The sequence below is a fragment of the Lingula anatina genome, chromosome 5, assembly GCF_051362555.1.
Source record: "Lingula anatina isolate TDL-2025a chromosome 5, LinAna3.0, whole genome shotgun sequence".
Taxonomy (NCBI): domain Eukaryota; kingdom Metazoa; phylum Brachiopoda; class Lingulata; order Lingulida; family Lingulidae; genus Lingula; species Lingula anatina.
Genome location: NC_141771.1, coordinates 9,495,958 through 9,507,574, shown reverse-complemented (window position 1 = coordinate 9,507,574; position 11,617 = coordinate 9,495,958). Strand labels below are relative to the sequence as shown.

The 11,617-nt window shown below is 36.4% G+C and overlaps 1 protein-coding gene and 1 long non-coding RNA gene across 2 annotated transcripts; both read left to right on the top strand.

Annotated features, from left to right (window-relative positions):
- The first annotated feature begins 1,178 nt into the window (after positions 1 to 1,178).
- LOC147761607 (uncharacterized) lies at positions 1,179 to 3,958 on the top strand. Its single transcript, XR_015334551.1, has 6 exons — positions 1,179 to 1,308; positions 1,658 to 1,826; positions 2,565 to 2,609; positions 2,931 to 2,962; positions 3,388 to 3,479; positions 3,683 to 3,958. It is a non-coding gene; the product is annotated as an uncharacterized LOC147761607 (long non-coding RNA).
- Positions 3,959 to 8,730: 4,772 nt separating this feature from the next.
- Positions 8,731 to 11,494, top strand: LOC106159496 (cytochrome P450 2J5). Its single transcript, XM_087013452.1, has 3 exons — positions 8,731 to 9,114; positions 9,832 to 10,758; positions 11,087 to 11,494. The coding sequence occupies exons 1-3, from the start codon at positions 8,763 to 8,765 to the stop codon at positions 11,266 to 11,268; spliced, it is 1,461 nt and encodes a 486-aa protein (XP_086869578.1). The 5' UTR covers positions 8,731 to 8,762; the 3' UTR covers positions 11,269 to 11,494.
- Positions 11,495 to 11,617: the final 123 nt, after the last annotated feature.

Here is an 11,617-nt window from a genome sequence, read left to right as displayed (position 1 = left end):
CAGCTGACTATGATGAAATGGGCCAAGAAGTATGGCAACATATTCACCGTCAAAATGGGAACCACAACAACGGTTATATTGAACGGTTATGAAGCTATTCGAGATGTTTTTCAGAGAAAGGGAGCTTTGTCCTCTGGCAGGCTGCATATTCCGACTTTCAGGTTTCTTGGCGGGAGAGGTAGGTTTATTTTAAAAAAGGAAACACATGCACAAAAGCTTCCCTGAAATAAGTCAATATATATTTCATTGTTAACCAATAATTCTGGTTGAGCTCCGAATTCAATGTGCAAGTACTGAGCCAACTTTGATGCACACTGAATTTAGGGTATTCAAAATCTCAGCACCATGTGTTAGGGGTGCCATTGGGATAACAAATGCTAAGAAAACGTATTTCTTCGAATCACATACATGTATTATTCAGAGCATAATAGCACACGAACGAAACGTAGTGCCTCGACATGAAACCAGACAACTTTTGTGTTTTTAATCTCCAAATACGAAAAAAAATCAATTAAGCTAATAAATAGGCTAACGTTAAGAACGTATTATATCGTTTGTTTTATATTAATTATTATTTAAGATCATAATAATAAACAAGTCGCATTTCGATGTACTCCATGCTATAACCTTTATATAAAAATAGCAATTTTTACGAGATTACAAATTGTATAGCATTGTTTGGTTCCATTGCCTCTCTTTCAAAAATTAGAACAGGCGCTCCAAAATCGTAAAACGAAGTTAAAAATTTTATATTGGCCGAGTTCCCCCACTGTTAAGAATATCCTCGCAGCATTATCTGCAGTTAACCTTCCTAAGATTTTCAGTGTATTTTGCAATATAATTTACAATCCTCCAGATGAAGAATTTTATTAATCAAGAGTGGGGGAGGTGTGAAAATCCCCATTGGGGCCACATATAACACTATAAATACAATGGGAATCCCCTTAAAATGAAGGTAGAATAAATGCTTTTCTAAGGAATTCAGACGGATTTACTTTTTACAACATAAAATCAATAGAACATTTCTAATATAAACTTTCAAAAAGACACCAGAGAGCTAATGAAATAAAATCAACCAAACGGTAAACGCCGGCAGGCATTGTCAATTTCACCAACTTGTTCATTTCAAACAGCGCACTTTTCGCACATGCGCAGTTGTTTGAAGCCTGTGCTGCTCGTGATAGGTTGATGCGCCATCTGATGCATCACGGGAAATTTTGAAGAAGAAGACGGTTTGAGATTTACCGGCAGCTGATTTTAAGTTGGTGTAACCAGTTAGAAATTATTATGCGTTGATTGCAAAGCCAGGTGAGTGCAAAGGTTAATCAGAACGTTTGATTCAAGATAGGATTTTACTACACTCAGAGAATTCTCATCATGCCTGCGAGTAGAAAGTAGAAAGTAAACCGATTCTAAATACAGTTCTAGTATGGGGGCGCTAGTATGGTACTTGTTGGGAAGGCCATCTCGTTCTCTCTCTCTCTCTTTCTCTTCTTATTTTCCTCTCTCTCTCTCTCTCTCTCTCTCTCTCTCTCTCCTTTTTTTCCGCTCTCTCTCTCTCTCTCTCTCTCTCCTTCCCCCCCTCTCTCTTTTTCTCTCTCTCTCTCTCTCTGTAACGGTTGAATAAGTGTGTAACTATATTCTTTTTAAATTATAGAGACGTGGATTACTATTGGTTTTGACAAGGATGGAGTTGTATCAGTGGAAGACGTTTCGAAGTTTGAGAGGGAGGAAGAGTAAGAAGGGGAAGTCCCTACTGTTGGAGAGACACTCATGGCTCCTTGGGATGGTTGCATGTATTTGGCAAAAGTGATTTACATTTAGTGGTAAGTGTATTCTCAATTAGTATAGTTTGCTTAGGTGAAATAAATTCAAAGGGCAGAAGGGTTCATACGGCACTTAAGGTACATATTTACAGAGCATCGCTGTAACATGGATTTCCAGTAACACATATAAACTACTTCTTCAAATTTCCTAATTACTCAAATAAATTTAACATGACAAGGGGTAAACTGAATAAGTCACCAGATTGGTCATTAAAGAGCTTTAGACTGCTCCTTTCTTTAAATTTTTGGCCAGAAATTTAGCCTTTTTTCATGACCTATTATTATTATTATTATTTATTTATTTATTTATTTATTATTATTATTTATTTTTTTTGTCCATTGATATACAGCATAGAGTGCTAGCAGAAAAATCTGTTCAAATATTTTTTCTTTTCTTTTTTTTTTTTTTTTTGGAGGGGGGGTTAATTAAACTATGCCTTTTGGTAATCCTCTAAGTTATACTACTTGAAACTATATGCTGGCATTTTGTTGGCTTATATGCATGGCCAAAATTTACTTCATATGCACCTTTAAACTTAGCCCCTTGAAATTACTTTTAATCTTGAAAAAAAAACTTGCACATTCAATCATATCTGCCACAGGAAAAAATTATAGTTTTAATAGTCTTGATGGTTTTAAAAGTCAGTTTTGGTCATTTCCACAGAAAGGAGAAATATCAAAGTGCAAATACATGTGTTTTAAAAGAATGCTTTGAAACCTATTCTCCTTTTATTTTAGATTACAGAAATGCATGTCAGAAGGAAAAGAAGGCATATGTGAAAGGTGAGTAAATGTATTTTCAGTGAGTGTCAAAGACTTCTGAACAAATCTAAGAATTTAAGTGTATCACCCTCATACTGACTTATCTCTTCTTTGTGAAACTAATATGTCTGATAATTCCATAATTATTGTTGTTTTTTTTTTAATAGTAACACAGAATCCAAAATGTTTCAGTGTTGCCTTGCTTCTGAATAACAGGAACCCCACTTTTTTTTTAGTTCAAACAACCATGCAACCTATGATGAACTGTTCATATATATAAATATATATTCTTAATGCATCACTTTTTTGGTAGAATAACATTTTATGTTTTAACTTTTTTAGATAAAAAGGACAACCAGAGCAATGGTAGTAGTGTAAGTATATTGTTAATTGACCTGCAATTGCTGTTGCATATCTTTTCCACTAAATGCTGAAAAAATTGTAATTTCCTCTTTCAAATAATAAGTACATTTTACACACATGAATTCAAATTTAATAAAGCTTTCCCTGTGTTATTCAAGGAAAAAAATCAGAGCCAGCTTGTAATGCAGCAGTTGAAGAAAGTGTTTCAGTGCCTCGTGCATCATCTGTCCCCCGTCTTACTCCCACCATCTCCAACCCTGTGCCCTCCATATCTCCCCACACCCATACCATATCCAACCCTGTGCCCTCCATAACTCCCCACACGCATACCCTGTGCCCTCCATATCCACCCCCCCCCCCCCCCCCCCCATCTGTCTCATTTAGTTTTTTAAATGAAGTCATGCTTTATTTATTGTTTAAATTCTCTTTCTTTCAGTGTATGTTATTAACAACTTGAAAATGGATGGGCCAGCAATTAAGCACACTATGAGTGCAAAAATTCACACTGCAAAGAGGGCCTTAAAAAAGGTAGGAAAAGTATTTTTAACTGTGATTAGATTATACCATGCCTGCTAAATTTAGTTTAGTTTTACTTAACAACATAAATCATATATATGTATATATATAGGTGTTTTTATTAATGGAAACTACTAGAAGCTTACTTGACAAACTACCTGTGAGTGCAACAAATTTTACAAGAAATGTCAAGTTTTATTTTTCTTGTCTTTCAGATGTGATATGGTGCTTGTATCCCAGTCGAAATTTGGTCTGACTTCTCTAGCGAGTGAAACAACAGCGGTGATATGTTTTCCAGAGATCAACTACAACCTGCCTGATCTCTACGTTTATTTCTCTGGCTGACAGATTTGGAGTCTCCTAGGACAGCAGGGACTATCTAGCTATCAGTTCAACTGACCAAACTCACTCTGAGCTCTTATACTAAGTTCTACTCCTTATATACTTATACACACAAAATACATTACAGTGAATCATTAACAGAATTGATATATTGAAGCCAGTTAACAGAATTAAAGGGTTTGCTTCATGCCGTCAGAATGGCCTGAACGGAACATATTCTTCAGAAAACATGCCCAACTAACGATATCTTAATCCAAATACACAAATTAAAAGCTCATTTTGTAAATTTTTGGCTTTAAAAAACGTCCTATTTGCTCGGCCTGGGAGTTAATGAGCTACGTGGTCACGTGGTCCAATGACGACAATCGAGCCACTGGAGAACAGAGCGTGCTTAGCTGTCAAACTGAGCTGCATTGTCTACCTGTAAGATAACTTCTCTATCTGGCTTCTGATAAAAGTTTATACTCATTCAAATCTCTTACCCGAGGGGTCTAAATCCTCGTGAAGCTGTGTAAAACCATTTCCCGTCTAGTCATTTCTTTAACAAGCATTTCATTATGGTTATCCCAAGTTGTATAAAACACTGCATTTGAATGAGTTAAGGGAAATGTTGATTATTGCATATGAGGTCCATGTTATTTGTGAAATTCAATTTATTTTATTAAACCGCTGACACTCCGTCTTGCATACTTTTATTAAACTGAGGTAAACAATGCCCGTTACCTTGACAAGTCCTATCTTAATCATCCATCTAACTGGAACTTCCTTTACCTCTTAATTAGAGGGTTAAATGGCATTCAATTTGTCTTGCTTGTATCGAACGCACTCTCTATCTAAGCTTTACTCCAGTTATCTCAGGTAAAAATCTACCTGTGCGTTAGTTACAAAGCGCAGCTCCCGTAGACCTGGGGGTACTAGATAAAATCTGAACACCAGGTTTACCGAGGAGCTAGAGAAAGAAAGGAAGAATTTTTCCTGCACAACTTCATAGGAATTTTAACACGGACTTGATCCAGCTTAGACCTCCAAACTAACAGGGTGACATGGGCAATTTTCACAAACAAATCATAAAACTATATTTCAGTTAACCGCCTTTAAAATAAATATACCGTTCTGGGTAAATTAAAATAGTTATTAAATCGCAAGAATATTTTTGACTTAAATGATGATTTTATTATTAATGGAAATTTAGCTACTATATGAGGTACATTTGCTGTGATTACGGTACGCTGTCCTTCATGTTTTGCGTAAGTCTACATTTTGCTGTATGTGCTTGTAATCTTTTTAAATATGTGCGTACAATTTTTGCAGGTCTGGTTACCCCCCTGTTATGTGATGAGAGTATTAATTTGGCAATTAGTTCCTTAGCTTATTTGAATAGAATTGCAGTGTAAAATTTTCAACAAGATGTTGGCGAAATAGCCCATTACTCTTTGTAGGTATTTCCCCCGTCAAAGTTTGTCTAAAATTATCTTTCAATCTTTACTCTTTCAAAGACAGTATAAAGTTACCTGACATATTTTCGTGTAAACTTAATGACAAGCCAAGTGTCTCCAGTTCATTCCGTACTCAATTTTACCCAAGCAAATTTTTTTCTTGAGTAGATCTTTATAATAGCACGGTGTTATAAGCTTACAAATTTGCAAAAAAAAAAAAAAAAAAAAAAAAAAATTGCGTACTGACGCAGAATTTGCGTTTCAAGTTATAAAATGATCAATCTTTTAAATTATTTAATATTTCAGATGAAATAATCTTCAGAAACAAATCCTCAAAGCATAAACGAATTAGGATAACGAACCATTTTATTATAGCAGTTCCCATTTTTTCTTTAATATAACGCTCTTTTTCCTGTTTTTCCTCAACACGTTTTCTTCCACGGAAGCTTCAAGATACCCTGAGAGCAATTTCTTTTATTAATGTTCGCGACCGTGTTTGAACTTAATTGTTTAAGTATTGATATTTAACGTCATTTACAAATACAAATAAAATAACCCCATGAAATAAATGAGATATATTGAAAAATATGAAAGCCCACCAAGACGAGTTTCATACCTGTTATTACCTGGCTTGGGAATTGCAGCGGTGCATAATTAACAGGTTTGTTGTAAACGAGCTTTTGGTCAACTACAATGCATTTAAAATGCATCAGCAATCAGTAAGTTTGCCAACTGATGACAGTTAATCTGAAAGACTACCAGATATGATCTAAACCACCTGAGGTGACCATGATCTAGAGCATCGCAACTATTGTCACCGAAGTTAGTAAGTAAGTCACGGAAGACCGTCACAGACAAAGAAAGATTGTCAACGAGAGCTGCAATTTTGCTGAATTCCACGGCAACACACCGAGGCATAACGAAATTTCCTCAACTCCGTTCTACACAACTTTCCTTAACTTCTCCGTCTGTATGCAACATGCAGCTCAGAGTCTCATAGACCTTTATCGTGATTGTCGTCACAGTACCACGTGATCCAGATCTGTTGCTTCATTTTTGCATATTGAGGTGAGGTTTACTAAAACGCTTTTTTTCCTACTAATAGATTGTTTTTATAATTTTTAAATGGCGGGGATCGATTAAAACATACCTCTAGTGTATAGATTGAGTGCTGTATCTTCAAAATTCGAGAAATGGATTTTTACATGAACATTGTCCTTTAAGAAATATTACTAAGGACTCGATAATTAAACTCGGACTTCTTTAAACTTGGATGTAAATAAAGTTGTTGAATCCTCTTAAAGATTAAAGCATCCTTTATAGCTTGGTTACTGTTCTTTCCAATGAATAAAATGCATAAGCAGATTCACGTTGTATCATTATATCAGAGACATCTGAACAATCTTTACCAAATGTTGATTTAATTTGATTTAAATGTGCAAGTTTCTAAAATAAAATATTGAAAAATGTTTATGGTGTTTCTTACTGATATTCTGTGTGTGCTATTTTTTCATTCATTTGATAATTTTCTGTATGTGTTCTGCCAGCTGCACTATATGGCTAAAATACAGTAATAAAATTTTGCTACTCCATGATTTCAAATATGGCATACATGATTGAGATTTAATTAAAAAAAAAAAACTGGCATAAATAAAAGCATAATCACTGGGCTAAATATTAGTTGGCAGTCTACTGCAATAGTGGTACTGCAGAAGAATGTTTTTTCGATTTGTTTTTTTTTTTTTTGGGGGGGGGGGGGAGGGTTCCGGAAAAATTCGCGAGAACAGTTCTGGAGATTTTGCAGCAAATTTGCAAGAAGGATTTCTTATGAGTTTGCAGAGCATTCGCAAGAACAGTTCTGGAGGGTTTGCAGCAAATTTGCAAGAACTTCTAGTGAATTTGCAGAAAATTCGCAAGAACAGTTCTGGAGAGTTTGCAGCAAATTCGCAAGAACTGTAGTGGAGAGTTTGCAGCAAATTCGCATGAATGGTTCTTGAGAGTTTGCAGCAAATTTGCAAGAAACCTGTGACAGATTCCCTTTTGTCATGCTGATTAAGTTTGTGGGGAGTTTGCAGCAAATTTGCAAGAGACTTAATTTACATGGTAAATTTCCTCTTGCAAATTTGTTGCAAATTTGCAGCAACTGTTTGCAAGAAGCCTTAAATTTTGCTAAGGGTTGTACCATGTGCTGATAACTTACACCGCATGATCAAATTCAAAAGTTTTTTGACTCCGTCAACTATAGATTGATAATAATAATAATAACGTAAATAGTACAAATCATTAATATTGTGAAGTATTCTATATATTGGAAACAGAAAATAATATTTTTTTTCTGTTTTCAAGGCAAGCGTTCCTGTCCAGGAGAGAGTCTGGCCAAACCGGAGATGTTCCTGGTCCTCACAGCCTTGGTGCAGGCTTTCACGTTCCACGTGCCGGATGGAGAGGTGCTTCCGGCTACAGTTGGTACCACCGGCTCTGTGTACGTGCCACCGAAGTTCAACGTGTGCGCCCGCCCAAGTTACTAAAGCGCTTGTAATATAATAAATGGACTTTGCTTTTGATTTCTGTTCTTCTCAAAGTAATTTCAGATGTTAAATTGCAATGAATATGCCAGTATATTCACTTCAGTGATGGAGAATCAGAATTTTTATCTATCTGTGTATGCACCTGCTCAAATAATGGTATAGACAAGCTTTAAGGCAATGTCGATACATGCTTACATGTTTACATGCTTACATGTTTGAAGATATGAATTAATGTATCAAGTGGGAAGCTTTGTTGTATTTCTAAAAATGCAAAGGAGATTACATGAGCTGATCCTATTTGGTGTAATCAATTAGATGATGTCAGCCATGTGTCGGAGTTAATTTTTAAATGGCCATTTACATATGAAGGATAATGTAATAATTTTGTTACGAATGTCATTTATGATAATTATAAACAAGTAAACAGCTGATAAACAATGATTAAGGGTCATATTTTTCATTAAAAATTCCATCAAATAACAACTTTGTAACCTTTACCACATTCCTGCTCTCACTTCCTCTTGGAAAACTTTATTGACTTAAGCAGGCGTTTACACCACTGCTCTGGTAAATATCGACACTTAATTACATACACAAACTACAAAATTGCCACTTTGCATCTATTGAGGACACGGTAAAAATAACACACTTATTCATTAATCCGACCAAGAAACTTTCTAAAGCATGCCATGTGCGTTTTACTTACACAAATAGGGGTCTTTAAAGAGAGTACATTTTCCTAACTTTCCTGCAAATTTGACCAGTTCACTTTTACCAAACAAGGTTTAAACAACACCATATCAAATTATCCGAAACTACATGTAGGTTATAGACATCTGGATAAATACTTTAGCATCTGGATAAATGCTAAGGTAAAATACCGAAACCGCCATTTTCCACATTGCAGGTCAAATAACATCATGTAATATATTGGTATTACGCACTACATATTGCCTGCATTCCAGTAATAAGAACACTTAATACATTACATGGCGTCAATGGAGGTAGCTCTCAGCGATTTCCTTGATACATCACTGCTACTGAGCGCACTTGTATTTCTTTTACTCCTCTGGCTTGCGAGACACTCAAATCGTTTCAACCTTCCTCCTGGTCCGTGGGGTTTCCCGGTTGTCGGCGTTTTACCCCTCCTCGACAGAGAGCCCCAGCTGACTATGATGAAATGGGCCAAGAAGTATGGCAACATATTCACCGTCAAAATGGGAACCACAACAACGGTTATATTGAACGGTTATGAAGCTATTCGAGATGTTTTTCAGAGAAAGGGAGCTTTGTCCTCTGGCAGGCTGCATATTCCGACTTTCAGGTTTCTTGGCGGGAGAGGTAGGTTTATTTTAAAAAAGGAAACACATGCACAAAAGCTTCCCTGAAATAAGTCAATATATATTTCATTGTTAACCAATAATTCTGGTTGAGCTCCGAATTCAATGTGCAAGTACTGAGCCAACTTTGATGCACACTGAATTTAGGGTATTCAAAATCTCAGCACCATGTGTTAGGGGTGCCATTGGGATAACAAATGCTAAGAAAACGTATTTCTTCGAATCACATACATGTATTATTCAGAGCACGAGTCATGCATTTATATACAAAAAGAGACAAAAATTGTCAAGGCACACGTACACGTACTTCCAGTTTGAAAGTTCACCACACCGGAATATACTTCTAAGTAAAGTTTTCACAAATAATTTTACTTATTTATCATGCTACTATTGAAAAACGTCATTCGGGTATAATGCCTTTTTTCCTTACTGCAGCACAAAGGGCAGTCAATTTACCTGAACCTGCCAGTCACTTCGACCTCACAGTTTTATTACTTGTATTACAGACATGTTGCCGTTATACAGTATACAGAGCTGTTAACGGGACATGACAAAATGTTATTAATGCATATTTCACCGTTCGAACGCAATCCTTTTAGGAAACGAAATGGTGTTCATTGTAACTTTAGCGCTGAATAAATGCCTTCTATCGCTAAAATTGCTTTCAAATGATGAAATACTTATTTTTTCTATCACGGGATATTTTTTTATCTTACAGGTTTATTGTGTGCTGATTACAGCACAGAGTTCCAACGGCAGAGAAATTTTATCATTAAGTATTTGTCAAAGCTTGATGTTGAAAAACAAATGGAAAATGAAATCATTGCCCTTATTCAATACATAGGACACAAAAACGGACAGCGTTTCGACTTCAATAGTGCGGTAAGCGCTTCTACGTCTAACATGATAGGGGCCCTACTGTTTGGTAGCAGACATGACTACGATGATCCAGACTTCCAAGCACTGATAGAAGCTTACCACAGTGCAGTCAAACTTAGCAGTCAGGCATCGTTTCAAAACTTCCTTCCATACCTTTGGTTTTTACCTCAGTGCAAAAGAAGTGCGCATGCCTGGGACAATTATGCCAAATCAGTAAACCAAATTTTACATAAGCACCGAATGGCTTACAACGCATGCGCAACACGAGGGCTTATCGATGCTATGATGCACCAAACAAAAGAGAATGACCAGCCATTGTTTGGTTTGGAAAATATCAAAGCTAATAGTCAAACTTTATATTTTGCTGGATCGGAAACGTCCTCATCGACTCTGACATGGGGAATGCTGTTCCTGTTGTCTTATCCCGACGTCTGCAACAAGGTCCAATCAGAGTTAGATGAAGTTGTGGGGAAATTACGTCGCCCAACACTTGATGACAGACCGAATCTTCCTTTCACTTGCGCTACACTATTGGAAATCCAACGTTGTAATAATATAGCTCCTTTCTCGGGTATGCACAAGGCTACAAAGGACATCAAAGTTCATGGCTTCTTTATACCCAAGGGGACTCGAATTTTGGCAGACTACTGGTCAATATTCATGAACGAAGCAATTTGGACCAATCCACGCCAGTTTCAACCGATGAGGTTTCTGGACCAATGTGGAAACTTGAAAAAAGTCGAAGGGTTTATACCATTTTCACTAGGTATGAAATGTGTCTGTTTATATGGGATAGAAAAATGAGTACAGTACTATTATAAGAAACTGACTGCAGCAACATCCGTTATGATATTCAGCTCTTAAGTTAATCTGCATTCTTCGCTCAGATTTCAGTAGCCACACTTTATTACGAGTATTGCATGTACCATGTGCTGATAACTTTCACCTCTCGATCATATTCAATTTTTTTTAATCTGTCAGTTTTAGAATGATAATGATACCATAAATGTAAATAGTACAAAACGTTGATATTGTGAATCATTCTGTATAATGTAGAAGAGAAAATAATAATATCCTTTTTTTCTGTTTTCAAGGCAAGCGTTCCTGTCCAGGAGAGAGTCTGGCCAAACCGGAGATGTTCCTGATCCTCACAGCCTTGGTGCACGCTTTCACGTTCCACGTGCCCGATGGAGAGATGCTTCCGGTCCCAGTTGGTACCACCGGCTCTGTGTACGTGCCACCGAAGTTCAACGTGTGCGCCCGACCAAGACAATAAAGTGCTTATAAATATTATAAATGGACTTTGCCTTTGATTTCAGTACTTCTGAAAGTAATTTCAGATTTTAGTTTTCTTCAGATTTCAGATTTTAGATTCGCTTTTTTCTGACTGTGTATGCAATGGCTCAAATACTGGTATATACAAGCTTTAAGGCAATGTCATTTGGCCCTATTTGCTTATCTTTGAAGATATGAATAAACGTGTTAAGCGGGAAGCACACTTTTGTACTTCGTTGTTGTTCTAAAAAGGGAGGTTACATAAGCTGATTCTATTTGGTGTAATCAATGCGATGACTTCAACCATGTGAAGGGAGTTAAATTTTTAAATGGCTTAATTTGAAGGCCGG

Excerpts from the sequence above, each read along its gene's own strand:
- LOC106159496 (XM_087013452.1), top strand. The coding sequence starts at position 8,763 with ATGGCGTCAATGGAGGTAGCTCTCAGCGATTTCCTTGATACATCACTG. Across the intron at positions 9,115-9,831 it reads CAGGTTTCTTGGCGGGAGAG|GTTTATTGTGTGCTGATTAC; the intron begins GTAGGTTTATTT and ends TTTATCTTACAG. Across the intron at positions 10,759-11,086 it reads GTTTATACCATTTTCACTAG|GCAAGCGTTCCTGTCCAGGA; the intron begins GTATGAAATGTG and ends TCTGTTTTCAAG.